Source organism: Salvelinus fontinalis, chromosome 23 (genome assembly GCF_029448725.1).
Source record: "Salvelinus fontinalis isolate EN_2023a chromosome 23, ASM2944872v1, whole genome shotgun sequence".
NCBI classification, from domain to species: domain Eukaryota; kingdom Metazoa; phylum Chordata; class Actinopteri; order Salmoniformes; family Salmonidae; genus Salvelinus; species Salvelinus fontinalis.
Genome location: NC_074687.1, coordinates 36,578,132 through 36,601,790, shown reverse-complemented (window position 1 = coordinate 36,601,790; position 23,659 = coordinate 36,578,132). Strand labels below are relative to the sequence as shown.

General features: G+C 46.0%; 1 protein-coding gene across 2 annotated transcripts in view; it reads left to right on the top strand.

Moving 5' to 3' along the window:
* The window catches only part of LOC129821217 (ATP-binding cassette sub-family C member 4-like), a 51,712-nt gene that overhangs the window by 8,751 nt on the left and 19,302 nt on the right, over nucleotides 1–23,659 (top strand). For both annotated transcript variants that reach the window (XM_055878601.1, XM_055878600.1), the window contains 5 exons: nucleotides 6,152–6,283; nucleotides 6,453–6,490; nucleotides 6,822–6,922; nucleotides 7,390–7,536; nucleotides 15,376–15,455. In XM_055878601.1, coding sequence (XP_055734576.1) covers nucleotides 6,152–6,283; nucleotides 6,453–6,490; nucleotides 6,822–6,922; nucleotides 7,390–7,536; nucleotides 15,376–15,455 — 498 coding nt within the window. The remainder of the gene's footprint in view (nucleotides 1–6,151; nucleotides 6,284–6,452; nucleotides 6,491–6,821; nucleotides 6,923–7,389; nucleotides 7,537–15,375; nucleotides 15,456–23,659) is intronic.

The window sequence follows — 23,659 nt, the reverse complement described above, 5'->3', positions numbered from 1 at the left end:
GAAATCCGAGAAAGGGTAGCATTCCAGAGAGACATCCGAGACTGTAACGTTCTTTGTTTCACGGAAACATGGCACACTCGAGACATGCCATCTGAGTCGGTACAGCTACCTGGTTTCTTCACGCATCGCGCCAACAGAAACAAGCATCTTTCTGGTAAGAAGAAGGGCGGGGGTGTATGCCTTATGATTAAAGAGACGTGGTGTGATCATAACAACATACAGGAACTCAAGTCCTTTTGTTCACCTGACTTAGAATTCCTCACAATCAAATGCCGACCGCATTATCTACCAAGAGAATTCTCTTCGATCATAATCACAGTCGTGTATATTCCCCCCCAAGCAGACACATCGACGGCCCTGAAAGAACTTCATTGGACTCTATGTAAACTGGAAACCACATATCCCGAGGCTGCATTTATTGTAGCCGGGGATTTTAACAAGGCTAATCTGAAAACGAGGCTCCCCAAATTCTATCAGCATATCGACTGTGCTACCATGGCTGGCAAAACCCTAGACCACTGTTATTCTAACTTCCGCGACGCATATAAGGCCCTCCCCCGCCCTCCCTTCGGAAAAGCTGACCACGACTCTATTTTGTTGCTCCCTGCCTATAGACAGAAACTAAAACAGTAATCTCCCACGCTCAGGTCTGTTCAACGCTGGTCCGACCATTCGGATTCCACGCTTCAAGATTGCTTCGATCACGTGGACTGGGATATGTTCCGCATTGCGGCGAACAATAACATTGATGAATACGCTGAATCAGTTTGCGAGTTTATTAACAAGTGCATCAGTGATGTTGTACCCACAGCGCCTATTAAAACATTCCCCAACCAGAAACCGTGGATTGATGGCAGCATTCGCGCAAAACTGAAAGCGCGAACCACTGCTTTAAATCAGGTCAAGGTGACCGGAAACATGACCGAATACAAACAGTGTAGCTATTCCCTCCGCAAGGCAATCAAACAAGCTAAGCGTCAGTACAGAGACAAAGTGGAGTCGCAATTCAACGGCTCAGACATGAGAGGTATGTGACAGGGTCTATAGTCAATCACGGACTACAAAATAAAAACCAGCCCCGTCGCGAATCGCGGTGCCTTGCTCCCAGACAGACTAAACAACTTTTTTGCTCACTTTGAGAACAATACAGTGTCACTGACACGGCCCGCTACCAAAACCTGCGGGCTCTCCTTCACTGTAGCCAACGTGAGTAAAACATTTAAACGTGTTAACCCTCGCAAGGCTGCAGGCCCAGACGGCATCCCCGGCCACGTCCTCAGAGCATGCGCAGACCAGCTGGCTGGTGTGTTTACAGACATATTCAATCAATCCTTATCCCAGTCTGCTGTCCCCACATGCTTCAAGAGGGCCACCATTGTTCCTGTTCCCAAGAAAGCTAAGGTAACTGAACTAAATGACTACCGCCCTGTAGCACTCACTTCCGTCATCATGAAGTGTTTTGAGAGACTAGTCAAGGACCATATCACCTCCACCCTACCTGACACCCTAGACCCACTCCAATTTGCGTACCGCCCCAATAGGTCCACAGACGACGCAATCGCCATCACACTGCACACTGCCCTAACCCATCTGGACAAGAGGAATGCCTATGTAAGAATGCTGTTCATCGATTACAGCTCAGCATTTAACACCATAGTATCCTCCAAACTCGTGATTAAACTCGAGACCCTGGGTCTCGACCCCACCCTGTGCAACTGGGTCCTGGGCTTCCTGACGGTCCGCCCCCAGGTGGTGAGGGTAGGTAACATCTCCACCCCGCTGATCCTCAACACGGGCCCCAAAAGGGTGCGTTCTCAGCCCTCTCCTGTACTCCCTGTTCACCCATGACTGCGTGGCCGTGCATTCCTCCAACTCAATCATCAAGTTTGCAGACGACACTACAGTGGTAGGCTTGATTACCAACAACGACGAGACGGCCTACAAGGAGGAGGTGAGGGCCCTCGGAGTGTGGTGTCAGGAAAATAACCTCACACTCAATGTCAACAAAACAAAGGAGATGATCGTGGACTTCAGGAAACAGGGGGCTGCTCCCTCTGCTATCTACATTGACGGGACAGTAGTGGAGAGGGTGGATAGTTTTAAGTTCCTCGGCGTACACATCACAAACAAACTGAAATGGTCCACCCACACAGACAGCGTGGTGAAGAAGGCGCAGCAGCGCCTCTTCAACCTCAGGAGGCTGAAGAAATTCAGCTTGTCACCAAAAACACTCACAAACTTTTACAGATGCACAATCGAGAGCATCCTGTCCGGCTGTATCAACGCCTGGTACGGCAGCTGCTCCGCCCATAACTAGAAGGCTCTCCAGAGGGTAGTGAGGTCTGCACAACGCATCACCGGGTGCAAACTACCTGCCCTCCAGGACACCTACACCACCCGATGTCAGAGGAAGGCCAAAAAGATCATCAAGGACAACAACCACCCGAGCCACTGCCTGTTCACCCCGCTATCATCCAGGAGGCAAGGTCAGTACAGGTGCATCAAAGCAGGGACCGAGAGACTGAAAAACAGCTTCTATCAGACTGTTAAACAGCCATCACTAACATTGAGTGGCTGCTGCCAACATGCACATTTGTGGCCTGCTGGAGGTCATTTTGCAGGGCTCTGGCAGTGCTCCTCCTTGCACAAAGGCGGAGGTAGCGGTCCTGCTGCTGGGTTGTTGCTCTCCTACGGCCTCCTCCACGTCTCCTGATGTACTGGCCTGTCTCCTGGTAGCGCCCCCATGCTCTGGACACTACGCTGATAGACACAGCAAACCTTCTTGCCACAGCTCGCATTGATGTGCCATCCTGGATGAGCTGCACTACCTGAGCCACTTGTGTGGGTTGTAGACTCCGTCTCATGCTACCACTAGAGTGAAAGCACCGCCAGCATTCAAAAGTGACCAAAACATCAGCCAGGAAGCATAGGAACTGAGAAGTGGTCTGTGGTCACCACCTGCAGAACCACTCCTAAATTGGGGGTGTCTTGCTAATTGCCTATAATTGCCACCTTTTGTCTATTCCATTTGCACAACAGCATGTGAAATGTATTGTCAATCAGTGTTGCTTCCTAAGTGGACAGTTTGATTTCACAGAAGTGTGATTGACTTGGAGTTACATTGTGTTGTTTAAGTGTTCCCTTTATTTTTTTGAGCAGTGTATAATGTTTACATACCCTACATTACTCATCTCATATGTATATACTGTACGCTATACCATCTACTGCATCTTGCCATCTTGATGTAATTAAATGTATCACTAGCCACTTTAAACAATGCCACTTTATATAATGTTCTCATACCCAACATTACTCATCTCATATGTATATACTGTACTCTATACCATCTACTGCATCTTGCCATCTTGATGTAATGTATCACTAGCCACTTTAAACAATGCCACTTTATGTTTACATACCCTACATTACTCTTCTCATATCATATGTGTATATACTGTACTCTATACCATCTACTGCATCTTGCCTATGCCGTTCGGCCATCACTCATTTATATATTTGTATGTACATATTCGTATTTATACACTTGTGTGTATAAGGTAGTTGTTGTGGAATTGTTAGGTTATATTACTTGTTAGATATTACTGCATGGTCGGAACTAGAAGAACAAGCATTTCGCTACACTTGCATTAACATCTGCTAACCATGTGCATGTGACAAATCAATTTGATTTGTTTTAAATGGTCTGACCAGTCAGAATCCATGCTCTATGACTGTTTTGATCACATGGACTGGAATATGTTCCGGGGTGCCTCTGGGGACTAAATCAATGAATACACAGTCACCGGATTCAGAAGAAAAAATGCATAGATATGATAGTTCCTTTCAAAAACCGTGGCTTGATGGCAACCGTGTAGGGAAAAAGGATAGCAATGCTTCTTATGAATACAGCAAGGAGACCGGGGACCATTGCATGGTTCAACAGTACAAATATGGCCTATGCAGATCGATCAAGATGGAGAGACACAAGTATAGGGACGAAGTGGAGGAGCAATTCAGTGGGTCGGACATGAGGCGTATGTGGCAGGAGCTTCTAACGATCATGAACGCCGCCCTACCGGATGAACTAAACGCCTCCTGCGTCAAGCATAACGGCTCTGAAATGCCGAGGAGAGCCCCTGAGTACAAGGGCTACGTCCTCACGGTCTCCACAGAGGATGTATGGAAGTGTTAACCCTCGCAAGGCTGCCAGCCTAAATGGTATTCCTAGCTGCGGCCTCAGAGTATGTGCAGACCAGCTAGCTGTTGTGTTTTCTGAAAATTTCTCTCTGTAGTTCAGGCTATTATCCCCATCTTCTTCAAGATGTCCACTATCATCACCATGCCCAAGAAAGAAAGTAACTGAACTGAATTACTACTGACCCGTAGCAATCATTTCCGTCATCATGAAGTGCTTTGAGAGGCTACTCAAAGACCACATCACCTCCTCCCTCCCAGACACACTCGACCCTCTCCCTGACAGATCCACAGACAGTGCAATCGCCATTGCACTGCACACTGCCTTTACCCACTCGGACAAAAGGAATGGATGTGTGAGGACGCTTTTCATCGACTACACCTCAGCCTTCAATACAATAGTGCCCTCTAAGCTCCTCACAAAGCTCACAACCCTGGGACTGAACTCCTTCCTATGCAACTGGACTTCCAACTGGACTTCCTGGACTTCCTGATGGGCTGCCCCCAGGCAGTGAAGTTTGGCAACATTACCTCCTCCACACTGATCCTCAACACGGGGGCCCCACAAGGGTGCGTCCTCAGTCCCCTCCTGTACTCCCTGTATACCCAGGACTGCGTGTCCTCACAGTTCCAACTCCAAGTTCGCTGACGACACAGCGGTGGTAGGCATGATCACCAACAACAACTAGAAGGCTACAGAGGAGGTAGGCACTCTGACGACATGGTGCCAGGTAGACAACCTCTCCCTCAACATCAGCAAAACAAAGGAGCTGATTGTGGCCATCAGGAGGAAACAGGTTGGACACGCCCCCATCCTCATCAATGGAGCCACTGTGGAGACTGTCAAAAACCTTCAAGTTCCTCTCCATACCCCTCCCGGTGAGCCGAAATGGTAAAACCACAGACTCCGTGGTGAAGAAGGCACGGCAGTGACTCTTCAGCCTCAGGAGGCTGAAATTCGGCCTGTCCCAGAGGGCCCACAGTGTTCTACAGGAGCACCATTAAGAACATACTGTCGGGCTGCATCACGGCCTGGTACGGCAACTCCACTGCCTCTGACCGCTAGGCTCTACAGAGGGTGGTATGCTCAGTCGAACGCACCTTTCACAGGAAGGCAAAGAAGATCATCAAGGACCTCAGCCACCCGAGCTACGGCCTGTTCTCTCCGCTTCCATCATTCAGACGCAGGCAGTATAGGAGTATCATGGCAAAAACTGTCAGACTGGCCAATAGCTTCTACCCCCAGACCATCAGGCTGCTGAATAGCCATGAGACAGCTACCTGCTTCCCTTCCCCCTCCTTCCCCCTGGACTTCCTACGCCTCATTCACTTATTTTCTTTTACCTGCACTGTTGGAGCTCGGAGCATAAGAATTTCACTGTACCCTGCGACTACATCTGATACCCTGTGACTAAAACTCATCTAATCTGCTGTAGTTAAAACATTTGTCTGCTGCTTCCTCTTTTCTCCCACTAGAGAGCAGTAGATGGTTTCACTTGATCTACCATCACAGTGGGCCTACATCAGGGTTCCCCAACTGGCGGGCAGATTTGTCCCGCGGGTAGTTTTATTTGGCCTCCCAAGTTTTTTTTTTTTCTGAGGCAAAAATAAAAAAGTACAATGTTTGTTGGACATAACAGGCTGTAAAAACACCACAAATCAGCTCCAAGTGATTTTAGTTTGGGATATCCGTTCCAAAGTATTCCCACGCATAATAGAGATCTATGTGATACATTTGTAAGCTAATCAAGGTTTGAAATTGTTTTAGTCAAATATTATAACTTGTTAATCTTCTTGCGGTCAATTTGCGGTCTACAAGTTATTTCCAATTATGTTCTGGTCCCCTGATCATCTGCGCAAGAAACAAATTGTCACGCGGCTGAGTCTTTCTGATTTATTCCTGGTCTACATGTACAGAGTAACGGTCATTTGCATGACTATTTGTGTGTGTTTTTAGCCAGTGCAACACGTGTTGGAGGAGAGTCGTTCAGAGGGAACCATCGGTCTCTATCTTTATCTGAAGTACTTCAGAGCAGGTGCTAACAACTTGGTTCTCCTGGTCCTAGTTTTCCTTAACCTGCTGGCACATGTGAGTGGCTTTTACACTACAACACAGTGAAGGTATTTTAATGTAGCAATAAAACAAAAATCACAAGTTGGCTATTGAACATTTTCTAACATACTGTCGGAGATCAATGTGATTTTAAGGAATAATGTGGACGGTAGAACTAATGTGCTTTTTCATATATATTTTCAAGATCACATATATTCTACAGGATTGGTGGCTTGCTTACTGGTGAGAAATTCAATGTTTTGATTCCGTTAATACCTAAGTTCAGTTGCTGAATTTGTCCCAAAAATGATATTGAGTTAACATCAGAACCTGTTTGCTTACAAATGAATGAAATAATTGGTCAGAACCATTTGAGCGCTCATGGTTGATTGGTCTTATGAAATACCATTGTTTTTATGATCCCGATAGATGGCGTTTTTGTTGACTTTGATGTGTTGCCGTTCAGGCTGACCTTTTATCCCAGGTTAGGAACATATTGCTTTGTACCCTGCCTCCAGATTTCTGCTTTCTTCTATTGATGACTTTGTGGCTTTGATTCCTCTGTGCCGGGCAGGGCCTCTGAACAGGAGCATCTCAATGTGACGGAGCCCATCCACAATGGCAGCAGTGCCACTCAGCAGCTGGACCTTGACCTTTACTTGGGTGTTTACGCAGGTGAGGCACAGTGAGCTCAGCTCCCTTTGTCTGCCACTGAGGCTCCGCACAACCCAGCCATTCACTGAGCACATCCCCGGGCTTTGGCTGGAGCCCAAGGCCTTCAAGGCCCAGTGTCTGTACTCCGTGTGTACGGGCCTCAGCTGCTAGGGAAGATAGGAGTGTTTTTCTTGTCTTCAAGAGTTGGATTGCTCTTAGGTCTGATGTGATTGTCTTCCCGTGACTCCTCACCTCTTCAGTTTTCCCTTCAGCCTGTGTTCGCAATCACTATTGGCAGCTCAGCCTTCAAGAATAAAAAGTGAATCACTGAGGGAGAGTTTGTAGTGGAATCTAGCCCCATTTGGAGTTTTCAGTCCCAACAATGGTGCAGTGAAGTGAACAGTTGACCTACTTGGAGAGGGGAAAAGTACTAATGTACTCTCCATATGTATTTGTATCTTTTTGTACCCTGTTCTGTTTGTGTATAGGTTTAACCGGGGCCACCATCATATTTGGCTTCCTGCGTAGTCTTGTGTTCTTCAACGTTCTGGTGAACTCAGCCCAGACCCTCCACAACCGCATGTTCACCGCCATCCTCCGCACCCCTGTCCGCTTCTTTGACGTCAATCCCATTGGTAAGGGGCCCAGCCATCTCAATGTGTACATTTCTTCAAGGACACACAGTATAACCACATCTGTTTAAACCACAGCGGGCCAGTTAATGTTTCAAGGCGAGATGCCATCCTTACCTATTTAGTTTTAAAAGTACAGTAGGTATGCTTACATTTGAGTCCTCTTAAATAACCATTCTGCCCACTAGAGTGCAGACTACTCCTGGGACATATCAGTTTCTGCATTGGCTTACATATATAGTAGGCTAGATGCTCACCTATGTCTGTCCCCACTTTACAGCTGCTCTCCCCCGAGGTAAACACAAAAACAGCTTTTAGACAAGTTATTTATATATGTTTAAAATTTCAAATGTTTGATTTGATTCAGAAATCAAATACATGCACTATTCTTAGTAATATTGTGTTATTAATCAATCTAAAGAAATCGTTCACGTAGTAATATACCTGCTAGATATGGTTACAATTCCTGGATGACTATCACAGGCTTATCTTGACTTTAAAGAGCTGCTTGCCACTTGTTAGTTATATGGGTACACTTTAGGGGTTAAGGACAATGCTGTCTATTTGGGACATCCCAGAGTTGATTTTTGTTTCAAAGAACCGCTTCATATAAACTGTAATCATAAAACCAATCACCCGAGAGTTCAATTGTGAGTCAAAATGCATGTGAAATAAGTCTGTGCTTAGGTGTGACTTATTTTGAAATGATTGAGAAGAGTGTTATCTATTAACCGTGAGCGCGAACCAAAAAGCAAACAATGATATTGAATGAATACTGTTTGCTCTAGGTCGTGGACAGAGTGTGGTATTTGAACGATAGAGCTGAGCAAATACATGGCCAATTGAACTGTATCAGAAATCTTTGTTTATTTAATTAGCTTTGTAGGCTGTAGCTGTTTGGACAGAGTGGAGTGGGCAGATGGACATGATTTTAAAACTGAGTCAACACTACAACTAAGATGACCGGCTCTAAAGGACACTTCCTCCTTATCTTAATGTACAAGGCTGCTTCACAATACGGCTCCAGTAAAATGACCGTTTCAACAAGTCTACCTAAAATTGTTCAAATTGATTCTTCCCCATTTTTAAATTTGACAATTCATCTGAAAGTTGTTGATGTTTCTGTGGTAAATATATATTTTCTCATTGCCTTTTTTCATTCATAACCCAGGTCAAATGTCATGGGCCACTTTGATAACTACTCTTTTTCTATGCCATTGTTCACCTGTCGGCACATAATTACTCAGGCTAATCTCTCCATAGTGACATGCATGTACAGCACAATCAGCACGGTTGGGCATTTTCAGCATGAAGGAAACTTATCAGTAGAATGAGTCATAATAAGTTGGTAGCAAAACTACAAGTATGATTTGAGGGTGCTTTTTGGTAGTGTTGTGGTTTCTGCATTAGAAGTGTGTGTAGTGATGCAGGTTTCTTTGGAGCAAACCGTGTGGGTCTTAATCTTTGGGTTTTGTTTTTGCTGCTGCCGTTCTGTTGTGTGCTCGTCTACCTGACAGCTTATCTGGGCGTGTACCTCCCTGGTAATCTACACATAGGAGGAGCACAAACAGTTTGAATAATGTAATCATCTGTTTAATAGCGCAGTGAAGGAGAGGCTTAACAGATGCTGCTGTCTGACTGTTGTTGTGTTGCTATCAGTAACCATTGATGGACTGGTCCAATCCTTCCAGCTTCAGCCCTAGACTGGAAAACACTCCAGTATGTCTGACTGGATTCAGATCAGAAACAACCTTTTTCTATTAGTATATAGGTATATAGGTTCTCCTGTGGTCTTGTGCCCCCCCCCCCAAAAAAAAATGTTATTGACAACCTATCAAACCACAACAACATATCTCTGCCTTTTTGAATGTCATTTCTAAGGTTTGTCTTTCTGTTATGAAGTCTTCTGAATCAGGCTGTACTTTTCTCATGCTGTAATTGTGAAGCAGGTACTCCCCTTGAATTAATAGAACAGATGATAGACAGAGCTATTGTCATCAGGGGTATTGTCAACGCTGGTATTACTGTCTCTCGCTGTTGTTTTTTCTCCCAGACTTGATCTGTGTGACTTTCCCTTGTGTTGCCAACAAAGTGTGAGTGATGCACGTGTTGTTAAGGATTTGACAACTGTTTACACTTGTAAGTGATGTGTGCTGCTGCTGAACAGGCCCTGTGTTTGATAAGTTGTTGGCTGACATACAGTCTTACTGGGAGTTAACCATTACCACTGCACAGACGTCTGTCTTGCGATAGATGTGGTTTGTACAACAATTGAACTAATCAATGGCGGATTATGATTGATGGATAGCTATTGTAGCTCCGCAATACTGTTTGGCTAAATGACTTGGTAGGCTTTTTTTCGTATTATACAAAGTTACTGGATTTATTGACAATCTTATGATGTCTCGATAGATTTAGTTGGTTATGATGCATAAAACGACATGTGAACTTTCACCCAACGTCCAGATATAACACGCTAGTTTTGTTTTTCAATATGATACTTATGAACGTGTTTTGTGATTATTATTTTTTTAAATCACTGCTCAACCAATCTGTTCCATTGAAAGCAGCATCATAGAGCAGTGGATGTGTTGAGCTGATGTTGATCCCTTTCATTTAGTGTAGTTGAGTGGGCTAACCCCCCCCCCACCCGATCAGCACAGTTCCATAGTGAAGTACCAACGGTCATCACTCACACATACATGCATTCAGGCAACACGCGCACACACTAATTTAAATACACACACACTCCCCTTTTAACCCCTCACTTATCAGCCAAGATAGTTCACCTCAGCGCCAGGTGTCAGTGTCTGTTGACACAGGGAAACGTCAATACAATGTCTATATAACGACGGGACAATCTAATTGTGTCTACGGAGGCAATGTTTTTAATGTCTATATTTGTGGCTCCAGTATCGGTGTATGAGAGAAGTGGTGAAAGTGCTGCAGAGAGGACGATGATATCGGAGTGTGCAAATTGAATGTGGAGATGGAGCCGTGTGTGTGTGTGCAGTGTGGCTGATATAGCTCCCCTTCGCTCACCACTTCCACTATTTAATTGCATGAAAGGGAAGTGGAGGAGATTGCAGGACCCTGGCGGTGTGAGCGGAGAGAATGGATTTAGAATGTATTAGTATTGGCAGCAAGGTGCCGGCGGTGGGGTGGGGAGGCGGCCCAGGCCTCTGGGCCTTCGCAAGAGTTCAGGTGAGTTGTAGCCCACCACCTCAGCAGCCTCCAGCCCCAGCAGCAGTCAGCCCGCTCCCCAATTCCCCTGCATTATCGCTTCCGCCTCAGTGAAAGGCCGGCCCAACAGCAGCGGGGCCCACACATGGAGTGGCTCATAGTGGCCCCCTTATCTAGATGTTTACAGGGAACAGCGATTTGCCACACGCCCTGCTCCAGCTCCAGACCCCACTGTTCCACTGCTTCAACTCTGATCGGAGAGCCCTGCCCGCCTAATGTCTCCACCCAAGGGGCCGCTACCTCGGTTGGAAAGGCCTGACATTTCGCCAGCCCCCTCCCCCAAAAAAGGGGTGCAAATCACCCCTGGAGACTAACGCCATGAGAAATGGTTTGATATTAATGCTGCTGATATCCTGAAATGTCTATCCCCCTCCACCACACAATAGGTGATATTGTTGACAGCAACCAGTCGTGATTGACGCTATTGTTCCGGACCTGTCTTACCTCATAGGCATTTCCATGCACTGAATGTCTTTGTGTAACTGTATCCCTGAAATGGATCTTACCGATAGTTTGTGGAGGGATGTCAACTGTATCACAGTTGAAAAGGCGAGCTGCTAGTAAAACAGCTGATTTGCTCTGTGATGCTCTCTGGCGTGTACCCCCTGAAACCATGGTATGATGTAACTCGGGGTAATGTATCCTTTTTCTGTACGCTTTGTTTGCTGGATTCACATGGATTTAGGTCATCTATGGCTTAGACAGTAACATTATACATGTATTATAGGCTCTTCCACAAACACAGTTTGACAAATAATTCACCCCCCTCCTGTTTCCAGAAGAAAGCGGAGAGACTAGGAAAATAACAGTCAGGCGCGTTACTTCCCCCTTGGCTTGAGCCCTCCCCTCAGGAAGTCTGCATGCTAAAGGGCCACTCACACTGTGAATAAGATTAGTCTGCCTCCAAGTGTACAACATGCTTACGCCACTTGACTTTGAATCAGCGCTGATTTGGAAGCATTGCTGGGTTGTAAGGGGGAATAATGCTCCGGCTGAGTTTATGCAATGGCTGTTATGAAAAGCCCTGGCCTCGTCTGCATGCATGTTTTTAGGCGGGAGCGGGGAGCGGCAGCGGTGGTTTTGGATAAAGCTGTAAGCTGCTTACGTCCGTGGAGAGTAGTGATTACAGGCCCACCACCATGGGACCCTCTGGGAGCCGCCGAGACAACTTTTAGGTCACCTCCACATCCCGCCAAACCTCCCCTCCATTCCTCCTGCCTTCCTATAGTCAGCTAGTTCCCTCCTGGCTGCTCTAACTGAGATGGCAGTGTGTTTTTAGAGAATGAAGCTCACTACAGGGAGCCGAGGCCCTGAATACTAGAGGCCTGCCTAGCGTACTCCATTTATGAACCAGATACTACTACACGGGCTGTTGCGGTGACTGTATTACCGCCACACCGGCGGTCACAAGTCATGATGGCAGTCAAATTCCACATGACCGTTTAGTCACGGTAATTAGACATCTCCAAGCTCTGATGCTGCTGCTGGTCATTAGTGGCCTACCAAACTTGCAAACTGGAGTATAGCCTACCTGGCTGGCATGAAAATATACCAGGGGGAAAAGCGTCCCCCATTCGCTATTTTAAGTGCATAGATGACATGTATTTTTTTCCAGCTGCCCCCGTTTCGATACAGGTGCATGATAATGGTCCATTCTAAATCGAAACAAATGTCACACATATATTATTTAGCATATGTGAAGATTAAATCAAGAATAGTCTGATGGTTGACAATATTAGCCTATCACTAGTGAATGGTGCCCAGCATAAGAAACAATGCCTTTTTTATTGTGACTTGTTCAAATCATAGTCGCACACCTCATGTAGCCTAGCCCATAGGCCTATATGTTTTAATAAGGTTTGTATCACACCTCATGTAGCGTAGCCCATAGGCCTATATGTTTTAATAAGGTTTATATCACACCTCATGTAGCCTAGCCCATAGTCCTATATGTTTTAATAAGGTTTATATCTCAACTAATGTGGCCAAATAACTTCTTTAAAATTAAGCACATTAATCCGCTTTACAAGGGGTGTAGAGGCTAACGTGTGTGTGTGTGTGTGTATGTATGTATATATATATATATACAGCGGGTGAATTTCAAGTTTGGGGAAGAAAATTTTCACCATAAAAATGCACCTTTATAATAAAAGTATTACATGCATAATTGCATTTGCGTTCACTTTTGATAATGGTGTTTTCCACTAATGAAACATTTGCGGTTATACTGTACTACCATGTGTGCATTGCTGCGCTTATAATGTGAAGAAATACCCTAATCAACATTTTAAGACAAACGTTCTGATCTGTTGCGTCAGCCACATTGCATAAAAACTGTTTTGATGCTAGTGGTTGTATTAATCTGGGACTAATTGCATACCACAACTGTCCCAGACTATGTTTGGAATATTTCTTTCTTGCATAGAATAGGTTGACTTTTGTACTATGGGGGATAGTAGATTGACATAGGCTAGTGGTTTAGCTGTTGGTTAGGACTACTCATCTTGTTGGCTGACAAAGTAAATGTGAACAGTTCTTCCAATTTCTTCAATATTCACCTCAGAATTGGATAAGGACGTGTGCAGTTGCGTCCCCGATGTGTCGGTCTTAACTTGTAGCCTGTGAGAGAACCAATCACCTGACAGAGAGCCGTGTGAGAGAGACGCTTTGGATTGCGCTGCACACTCCAGGAGAAGGGCACAACACAGCATTCTGGACCGCAAAAGGCATGGATTTTCTTTTAGGGTGCATTACGGTCACAAAGGGAATGCCACCATGAAATTTGAGGCATTATGTGCTTGTCAAATTGTGAATGAGAGACCATTGGCGTGTGTACAGCCTGCTCAAAAAAAACAAAGCAGAGCTCATGACTTTCAAACAACTTTTTTCAAATCATCTTTAGTCTCATGCAGCCTTACAATGTCTTAAAAATAAACATATAGCCAACAACAATTCAGCGTATAGGAGTACCTATTTCTTGGTTAACCGCTCGACACAGAATAGCCACATGCGGACTCGCTCAAATCGTTTGGAGAAAATATTTAGATTTTATTCAGCTTTGTTCAATCTTCATACTATAAAATAATGCCACGGAATTATAAGCTAATCTTGTCTGCTAAATGAATTAGCCGCTTGGCATAGCCACTTCAGGACCTAACATAAGGACATCTCAGAGTATGCTATTATTTTCTTCTGAAATAGAATACTTCTGAAAAGGTTCTTCATATCATGCTTCTTTAGACCTGTCTAAAATAATGGATTTGTGAATGTAGAGGCTGTATTACATGGATTTATTAGACTTTCTAAAATGGCTTGTAGGCTATGTGTGGAAGCTAGGAGATGCTACATGTGTTTATGTTAATGAATGGTCAGTTACCGTGAGACCGACAGTTATTTGCTTGACGATCACCGGCTGATGAAATGTTGTGACCGCCACAGCCCTAGTGGTGGCCTGACATATTGTGAGTGGGTTGTTAAGGTGAGTCATTCTGACTCTTATCTTGAAGTGAAGGGGATCACGATCAACGTGCAGTCTGTTAGTGTCCTTCAGCCTATTTAAGTGACCCTACATGGTGCTGAACAGCATCCGGCCACACGGTCCAATCTGAAGTATCCTTTCTCCAAGCCAAGAGATATGAGAAGCTCTCCTTTCTGTCCTGCCAGCCTCTCTGCCCATGGCTTTGGGATTAGCTATGACTGGGCCTTACAGTAAACTGTGTGTGCTTGTGTGCGTGTTTGTGTGAATGCAGCTGGAGTGTAATCTTATGTGCTCGGGGATCAGGCTGGGGAGCAAAGTTTGTAAAGGACGCATAATAAAGGGCGGCAGGAACACCTGCAGAGGCCCGCTCCCTCCTGCTCAAGAATAATGAACACCTGAGCAGATTGGACGCAACTCAATTAACGTCATTGACTCTGGCAGTCAGGACAGAAAGGCAGGTACGGCGGTTCGGTCTCCCCTTTGTTCCCAAACAAAAGGGTCCCCAACGTATTCAGTTTAGAGTAGGACAGGCTTTATGCAACCCAGACCAAATAATGATTCATTGTTTAATTTAGATAAGTCTCTATTTGTCCATCTGATATCGCCCTCTCAAGGTGTATACATCATTATATTAATATCGAGGCCACCTAGGTAACAGATTTAATTTCAATAGAAGCAGCAACCGACTGTTGCAAAATGAATCTAAAACATTGAGTAACGTCTTTACATTGTGTGCAAAGTCTGCGAACAAATTAGTCAGTGGATTAGAAATATAATGTCGTTTTGTTCCTCCCAATGTACGACAAGCTGACTTAATGGTGTGATTCAACAGAAGTCGAAATGAGTCATGTGTTTGCACACCTCCCTGTGAATAGAATTCATACTACTGTAAGTATTAGACAATGCCACATCAAGCTTTCCTAAGGTTTAACTGACATGAAACTCAATCACAACAATTTGTCTTTTTTCTTCTTTTTTTTTTGAAAGCTAATGCTAATCAACATCACACAGCATAGTGAAACTAGAGGCTACTACTTGACAGTACACACATGGTGCAGAATACTCTTTGGTCCACATGTCTAATATGTAACCTCTGTGCTCCATCACCTGTTGTGACCCAGGAAGAATCCTCAACAGGTTCTCTAAGGACATTGGTTACTTGGACTCCCTGATGCCCTGGACCTTTGTGGACTTTATCCAGGTGAGTCTCACCTCACTAGGTTCCTACTGCCTGCCTCTCTACTACTGCACGGGGAGGCCATTTCATGCCTGGCTAGTCCTGCTTTGTGGTCCGGGTCCCCTAATCTGGAAACAATTACTGTAGGATTACCCGCCAGTGCGGCCCAGCGCCCGCACAGATTTAATAAAAGTGTCTGCACATAGGCAGAGGGTGTGGCCACGGCCGCCTGGCGGTGCCACAACACAGGCCGCGTCGCCAGGGAACGTGTCAGGAGACTAGCAGAGTGATTGAGAGAGAGAAAGAAAGGTGCCACAGAGGAAATAGTGGCTACAACAGGAAGATGTGGAGGCGGTGGGAGAGTAGGAAGGAGAAGGTAGGAGGATCTCTGGAGTGGCAAAGAAAGGGAGTGTGAGTAGCAGCCATGTAATATGTGGCTGGATGGACGGAGAGGTGCTGGAAGGGAACAGTGGACGAGGAATGAGACAGGTCAGTTGAAAAGGAGACTGTCCTCTAGCATCCTCTCCTGGCTGCTAGTCCACTGCAGGCCTGGTAGCCAGAGCCCACCCTGACGCATAGCCAGGTAAAGTTACCCAACGCCACCACACAGCAGCGCAATAATCATCTCCCAGGAAAGAAAGGCCCGCGAAGATGAGCCAGCTCATGCACCTAGCACCACAAAAGAGGGAATGTTCGCCGCACAATCCAATGTAGAGCAGCAGGCATGGCTCCTTGGTTAGGGCCAAAGAAAGGAACAAAGCTGGGCTGAAAATGAATCCCTCCTCCACAATGCATGAGTGATGTTTGTGGCAGATACCCATCTCACAGGAGACAAAAGCCATCTTAACTGGTGAAAGCACAAAAGATCATAAGCACAAAGGCTTTTTGTCCACCATAGTTCCCCCATTTTTAATAATAAGGTGGATAATGGGCAGAGTAAAAGAATAGTGTTGCGGAAGGCCAGTAGCACCAACTGATAAACTGTTAAAGCTAGACTAGGTCATGACAGAACAGAGGCTTGTGTTTGTGTTGCACATACACTATATCTTCATGTTTAGCCATCTCTTATTGTAGAAACACAACAGAAGTTTAACAATGCGCAAATAACATACACTATCTTTTAATTATTGTAATTTGTTCTTTGGTTTGCTGTGAGAATGTGTAGCCTAGGCAACCCATGTTAGAACTAGGCTTTTGTTGATTTGAACTACCTGGTCAAATCTAATATTGGCGCCTAGCCAGATACCTTGCTGGTACTATGCATACACAATGTGATCTTATACTGCAAGATAAATAGGGGCTCATTGTGTGAGTGACAAAGATGGCATAATTTCCCTTGCAAAAATTTGGCATGTGTTTTTATTTTGCATCTGTTTTACATGTGAAATAGCTGTTTTCACATGTTGACCTTATATTTCACATGAAACCATATTTTCATATGTATTAAATTTAGAGTTCAACTGTTACCACCACTTTTTTACGTGAGTTGCACATGCAAAATTAATGGTTTCACATTTAAACGTTCATGTGAAAATCACATATGCAGCTTTACATGTGAAAAAAATAAATCATATGAAAATCTAACTTTCACATGTGGAATTGCAAGTTCACATGAGGTGGTGAAATTGTTTTCTCCTTACATGTGAAATTATGGTGTTAACGTGTTGATGAAGCTATATTTCCACACAGTATGGAATTGCAAATTCTGTATTAAGGTAACTTAGCCTAATAATAGTGTGTTTAAAATGATTTTTTCTGGTGTCTGAGCTATCAATTCAGAGAGTTACTGTTGCAGGCACACACCTCTCTTCTTCATACGTTGGTCAGTGACCGTTGGAAGAAGCCCAGTGACAAGAACAGAAACTATTGCTGCTTGTCTCCTTATTTATCCGTTTTAGAATTTAGCACTGTCAGAGTTAAAAAAAACAACATCCAAAATACATAATCTATTCAGGTAAAAAAAAATGTGATGTCAAAATAAGTTTACTTTGACGTGTGTTTTATCAATTTACCTGATTTTGCAAACCGTTACTTTGTACAAAATCTAGGCAGCAATATTCTTGCAGTGCTTTTTGTATATAAAAAAAAAATCTTACATTTCAGCTCAATTTGAGCAAATTATGAATTTGCGTTTTAATCACACCAAATCCTGCAATAAACTCAATTACATTTTTTTATAAATCATTTGACAGCCCAAGTTGACTTTCCGATATGAAAATGCACACGTGAAAGTGTAGTGGACATGAGTAGGTCATGATTGCTCATGGTCACATGATGAGGTAGCCCCGCCTGTGACTTCAACATTAGTGTTGGACCTCTTGGTTCAGTGGTCAAGACGTCAGCATCTCCCGTGGGAAACCCAGGTGTGAATCCCAGCAGTTACAAAATCACACATGTGAAATGTCTGAGTCATTTTTCATGAGTCAGACAGGCGGTTTGACGTGTGACGTTTCAAATGAGTTTTTCATGGTTTTCCCATGACATTTGTCTCATGTGATTTGCTCATGTGAAAAATTAATGTGAAACATCTCACATGTCCAAAAACCATGTCTGAACATTTAACCAAAACCACATGAACATTTAAAATGTAAAAATATATATTTATTTTTTTTACTTGTGAAATGTTTCAAGTGATGCATGGAATTATGTAATACATGTGTCTGAACCATGTTTTTACACGTGATTTTATTTTGTAATGTTGGACAAGTGCTTTTGTTAGCCAGCTCTTTCTGCTCTTGTTTGCAGGTGCCTTTTTATGGAGCACTCTTTAATGCTTTCAGGAAGGAAGATTTTATCAAAGTATTAGCCGGACAGAAAAGCTGCTGATCCTGACCATTGTTGCTCATTCTCGGAGGGACATTTCCCCACAGTCATTGTTTAAATGGTTGTCAGGGGTAATAAAGGTAAACTCCATAAACAATGGCCTAAGTGGTTTATCTCCCTCTGTGGGGAGAGGCTGCCTCTGTGTGGGGATTTGCATCAGAGCTGGGCCCTTTATGGTGGAGTGAGCACTTCACAGCCATCAACACTCCCCCATACATTTCCTAACAAGGGGATTCCCTCAACTTGGGGAACTCAGTTCCATTCCAAAGCCATATTTTTTTCACGGGTCTCATTTAGCCGCAATTTAGTATATTGAAAAAAGTGTCATTTTCTCTTCCCTTTATGTTATTTGGACAAAGGCAGAAATGTCAATTAAAAGCACCTCAGGCAGTGTAGACGGCCGGCCTTTGTGTGGACTTGACCTTTAAATCCTGGGTTGCCTGTGCTTTGAGTTAGGGGGCAGGAGAGGGTGGCAGGACAATACAGGAGGCTCTGAATGGACCCATCCCTTGTGAAGGCTCTTGCCCAAGTCACAGCACTAACTGTGGGGTCCCTGCCTACATTCATTGGCCATCAGTTAAAATGTAGTTTGTCAGTAGAATCTGGGTAAGCGACCAAGTCTGTTTGGACCTATCCCTACATTTTGCGTTGCTTTGGGGGGATTTTGAACGAAATATTCCAATTAGTTTTCTGGTGACCTTTTAGTTTGAGTGGGGCTGACCCCGGTCTCACCAGTTAGTAACAAGCAGAGGCCAATGCAGCCACCAGTCATAAATTACAGCAGTAAAACATCGGTGGTCTGGAGGAGGGAGGAGAACAGTCTGGGTGTACCAGAAGCACTTTGAACGCACACAGGGCAGAGGAGGATGGCCATTGTTTGAAAACACTGACGGGTGGATCAGTGATCACTGTATATTGTGGCACATTGTGTGGTGGGCCTCTTCTCTGGTTTTGTGGGATATGAGAACTGCTGACATAGCCGTGAGTGCTGTGTGAGATGGGGTTTCACTGCCTTTCTCTGGTGCCTTTACCAGCCGGGTGACAGAGGAAGTGAAGAATGCACTGGCTCCAGGCACCAGACATACCTGATTAGTCAGAGAAACACTAGGTGTGTGTGTGTGTAAATAGATAGATCTATCTATCTATCATAAATTCCTATTAAACATTGTTATCTGACAGGACCATTGTCTTGCTGCATATGGTGGAAAAACATGAGTGAGACAAAGGTGAGAGGCTGACAATATTCAGCAAACTAACTTGGGTTGTCAACTACACTTTAATTTAGAGCGTGTGTGTCTGTCTTTTTTGTGCATTAGGAAGGGGGGTAGTTGTGACTCTGACACCTAGCGGTACCACTCATAGTCATGTGATGGAGGGTAGGCACTGGCCACCTGTGAAAAGATCCCAGTCTCTGTGTGTGTGGTCTGGTCTCCCATGGCACTGGTCTGGCATCTCTCCTGACTCAGCCAAGCTGGACAACCACTGCTATGAGCCTGGGAACCTGTAGCGCGCGCACACACACACACACACACACCCTAGTCTACTAGGCTTTGCCCTGAGACCGCACCAACAACTCTGATCAGGAGGAGGATGATACCAAATGATGGCTTTGACAATGCGGTTGCTATTTTGTTATTGTGGAACATGCATTGTGGTTTCCTTCCTGTTTCTACGAAAATGCTCATTTGTTTGTTGATGGGTTGGTGTGTGTGTGTGTGTGTGTGTGTGTGTGTGTGTGTGTGTGTGTGTGTGTGTGTGTGAGTGACAGAGCGAGAGAGAGAAAAGGGCTGATTTGTATATTCTGTATGTGAGGGCATGCAGAGTGCAGGGCAGCTGCTTTTTGGTGGATGCTAGTGATTTATATGAGAGAGGGAGCATTTCAAAGCTTTCTCTTATTTCCAAAATGGGTGTGGAAATCAGCAGCTTGACTGAGCTCAAATAAGTGACTTATCTTACCTTTTCACAGCACACAAAGGCCTAATCCTGGGACTACTTGAACCGCCAATGTAGACGGCGACCGAGACCACCACAGTATGTGTCGGGCCCTCCTCACCACACACAAAACACATTGACTGCAGCTTTATGAAGTGAAAATGGCACAGAAAGGGAAAATGTGAAGGAGGTGTCCACAGTAATTTCTCCCAAAGAAAGGCCCAGCATCTGGGCATTTAGGGGTAAAATAAAGCTCAAAGCAGAGCAGAATGGATTGGGTCACTCCTATTGTCCCAGAGCCCAAGTGGAACGGCCTTGCTTTGTTTCAGTACCACTGACCCCTACATTTTATTGTGCCTACTCTGTCAGGGAAACCCTAACCCTACTCTAAGGCAAAGTGTGTGTGTTGAAAAAATTCCAGCGACGACGGAGGATTTCTTTACCCTTTTTCTCCCTCCATTTCCCGTTATGTATTTCTTTTTTTTTTTAAATCCCCCAGCGGCTGTCTCTCTCGCTCTCGCTCTCAAACACTGCACGCTGTCACTAAAGAAAGGGAGGATGAAAAAAGAGTTGTAAAGAAGCGTACCGAGTGCTCATGTCCGGAGGGATGTTTAATTGTCGGGAAGTGTTTATGCTCCGCTCTGGAACAACAGTCGCTATCAGCGCCCAGCACAAATATAGCAATTAACTTCAATTTTCTACATTTATTTGGACATCAAAGACATGATGGTATCACCTCCCAAAATAAAGCAATTAGGGGTCAGTGGAGATGTGAATGGTGTTTGGGCCCAGCAGTGTGCCCTGTTGGCATGAATGGGCTGCATGGCATCGCATACCTACAGTAGCTTTCTTCTCTGGCTAAAGGGCAATTAGAGGTAATGCTTTATTTAAACTGTTTATATACAAAAGCTTTTATCCACATTTATGTGTAGCTGGCTATAGCTCGCCTCGGACAGGGAGTTGTCCTGTTGTTCCTGTGTGAGGGGCTGAGGTCAGGGTCTATGTGATGTGGATGAGGACAGGGAGTTGTCCTGTTGTTCCTGTGTGGGGGGCTGGGGTCAGGGTCTATGTGATGTGGATGAGGACAGGGAGTTGTCCTGTTGTTCCTGTGTGGGGGGCTGGGGTCAGGGTCTATGTGGATGAGGACAGGGGGTTGTCCTGTTGTTCCTGTGTGGGGGGCTGAGGTCAGGGTCTATGTGATGTGGATGAGGACAGGGAGTTGTCCTGTTGTTCCTGTGTGGGGGGCTGGGGTCAGGGTCTATGTGGATGAGGACAGGGGGTTGTCCTGTTGTTCCTGTGTGGGGGGCTGGGGTCAGGGTCGATGTGGATGAGGACAGGGGGTTGTCTTGTTGTTCCTGTGTGGGGGGCTGAGGTCAGGGTCTATGTGATGTGGATGAGGACAGGGAGTTGTCCTGTTGTTCCTGTGTGGGGGGCTGGGGTCAGGGTCTAAGTGATGTGGATGAGGATAGGGAGTTGTCCTGTTGTTCCTGTGTGGGGGGCTGGGGTCAGGGTCTATGTGGATGAGGACAGGGGGTTGTCTTGTTGTTCCTGTGTGGGGGGCTGGGGTCAGGGTCTATGTGATGTGGATGAGGACAGGGAGTTGTCCTGTTGTTCCTGTGTGGGGGGCTGGGGTCAGGGTCTAAGTGATGTGGATGAGGATAGGGAGTTGTCCTGTTGTTCCTGTGTGGGGGGCTGGGGTCAGGGTCTAAGTGATGTGGATGAGGATAGGGAGTTGTCCTGTTGTTCCTGTGTGGGGGGCTGGGGTCAGGGTCGATGTGGATGAGGACAGGGGGTTGTCTTGTTGTTCCTGTGTGGGGGGCTTGGGTCAGAGTCTATGTTGATGAGGACAGGGAGTTGTCCTGTTGTTCCTGTGTGGGGGGCTGGGGTCAGGGTCTATGTGGATGAGGACAGGGGGTTGTCTTGTTGTTCCTGTGTGGGGGGCTGGGGTCAGGGTCTATGTGGATGAGGACAGGGAGTTGTCTTGTTGTTCCTGTGTGGGGGGCTGGGGTCAGGGTCTATGTGGATGAGGACAGGGGGTTGTCTTGTTGTTCCTGTGTGGGGGGCTGGGGTCAGGGTCTATGTGGATGAGGACAGGGAGTTGTCCTGTTGTTCCTGTGTGGGGGGCTGGGGTCAGGGTCTATGTGGATGAGGACAGGGGGTTGTCTTGTTGTTCCTGTGTGGGGGGCTGGGGTCAGGGTCTATGTGGATGAGGACAGGGGGTTGTCTTGTTGTTCCTGTGTGGGGGGCTGGGGTCAGGGTCTATGTGGATGAGGACAGGGGGTTGTCTTGTTGTTCCTGTGTGGGGGGCTGGGGTCAGGGTCTATGTGGATGAGGACAGGGGGTTGTCTTGTTGTTCCTGTGTGGGGGGCTGGGGTCAGGGTCTATGTGATGTGGATGAGGACAGGGAGTTGTCCTGTTGTTCCTGTGTGAGGGGCTGGGGTCAAGGTCTATGTGATGTGGATGAGGACAGGGAGTTGTCCTGTTGTTCCTGTGTGAGGGGCTGGGGTCAGGGTCTATGTGATGTGGATGAGGACAGGGAGTTTTCCCGTGTGGGGGGCTGGGGTCAGGGTCTATGTGGATGAGGACAGGGGGTTGTCTTGTTGTTCCTGTGTGGGAGGCTGGGGTCAGGGTCTATGTGGATGAGGACAGGGAGTTGTCCTGTTGTTCCTGTGTGGGGGGCTGGGGTCAGGGTCTATGTGGATGAGGACAGGGGGTTGTCTTGTTGTTCCTGTGTGGGGAGCTGGGGTCAGGGTCTATGTTGATGAGGACAGGGAGTTGTCCTGTTGTTCCTGTGTGGGGGGCTGGGGTCAGGGTCGATGAGGACAGGGGGTTGTCTTGTTGTTCCTGTGTGGGGGGCTGGGGTCAGGGTCTATGTGGATGAGGACAGGGAGTTGTCTTGTTGTTCCTGTGTGGGGGGCTGGGGTCAGGGTCTATGTTGATGAGGACAGGGGGTTGTCTTGTTGTTCCTGTGTGGGGGGCTGGGGTCAGGGTCTATGTGGATGAGGACAGGGAGTTGTCTTGTTGTTCCTGTGTGGGGAGCTGGGGTCAGGGTCTATGTTGATGAGGACAGGGAGTTGTCTTGTTGTTCCTGTGTGGGGGGCTGGGGTCAGGGTCTATGTTGATGAGGACAGGGGTTTGCTGGGGGAGGTAGGTCAGTGCTTATCGGGGCTCATCTGTGTGTAGTGTGGGTGGGGGTTGTGGTTTTCTCCGATACTGACATGATAAGCGGCAGACCAGGCAAATGCCTGAGATGAAACAGCTAAGGCCTTGGCGACAGTGTTGCCCAGGGGAGCAGGAGAGGCTGTGGCAGGACTCCTCTCTAATGGATCCTACTGCTTCCTAGACTCCTTCCTTCCTCTCAGATGACCCTACTATCAGACACTCACAGTAGACTGTACTGCTTTTGGGCCCAGCAGCTGTAGACCAGAAATAAATGGGCCCGAACAGGCTTTACACTAGACCACCACCAATCT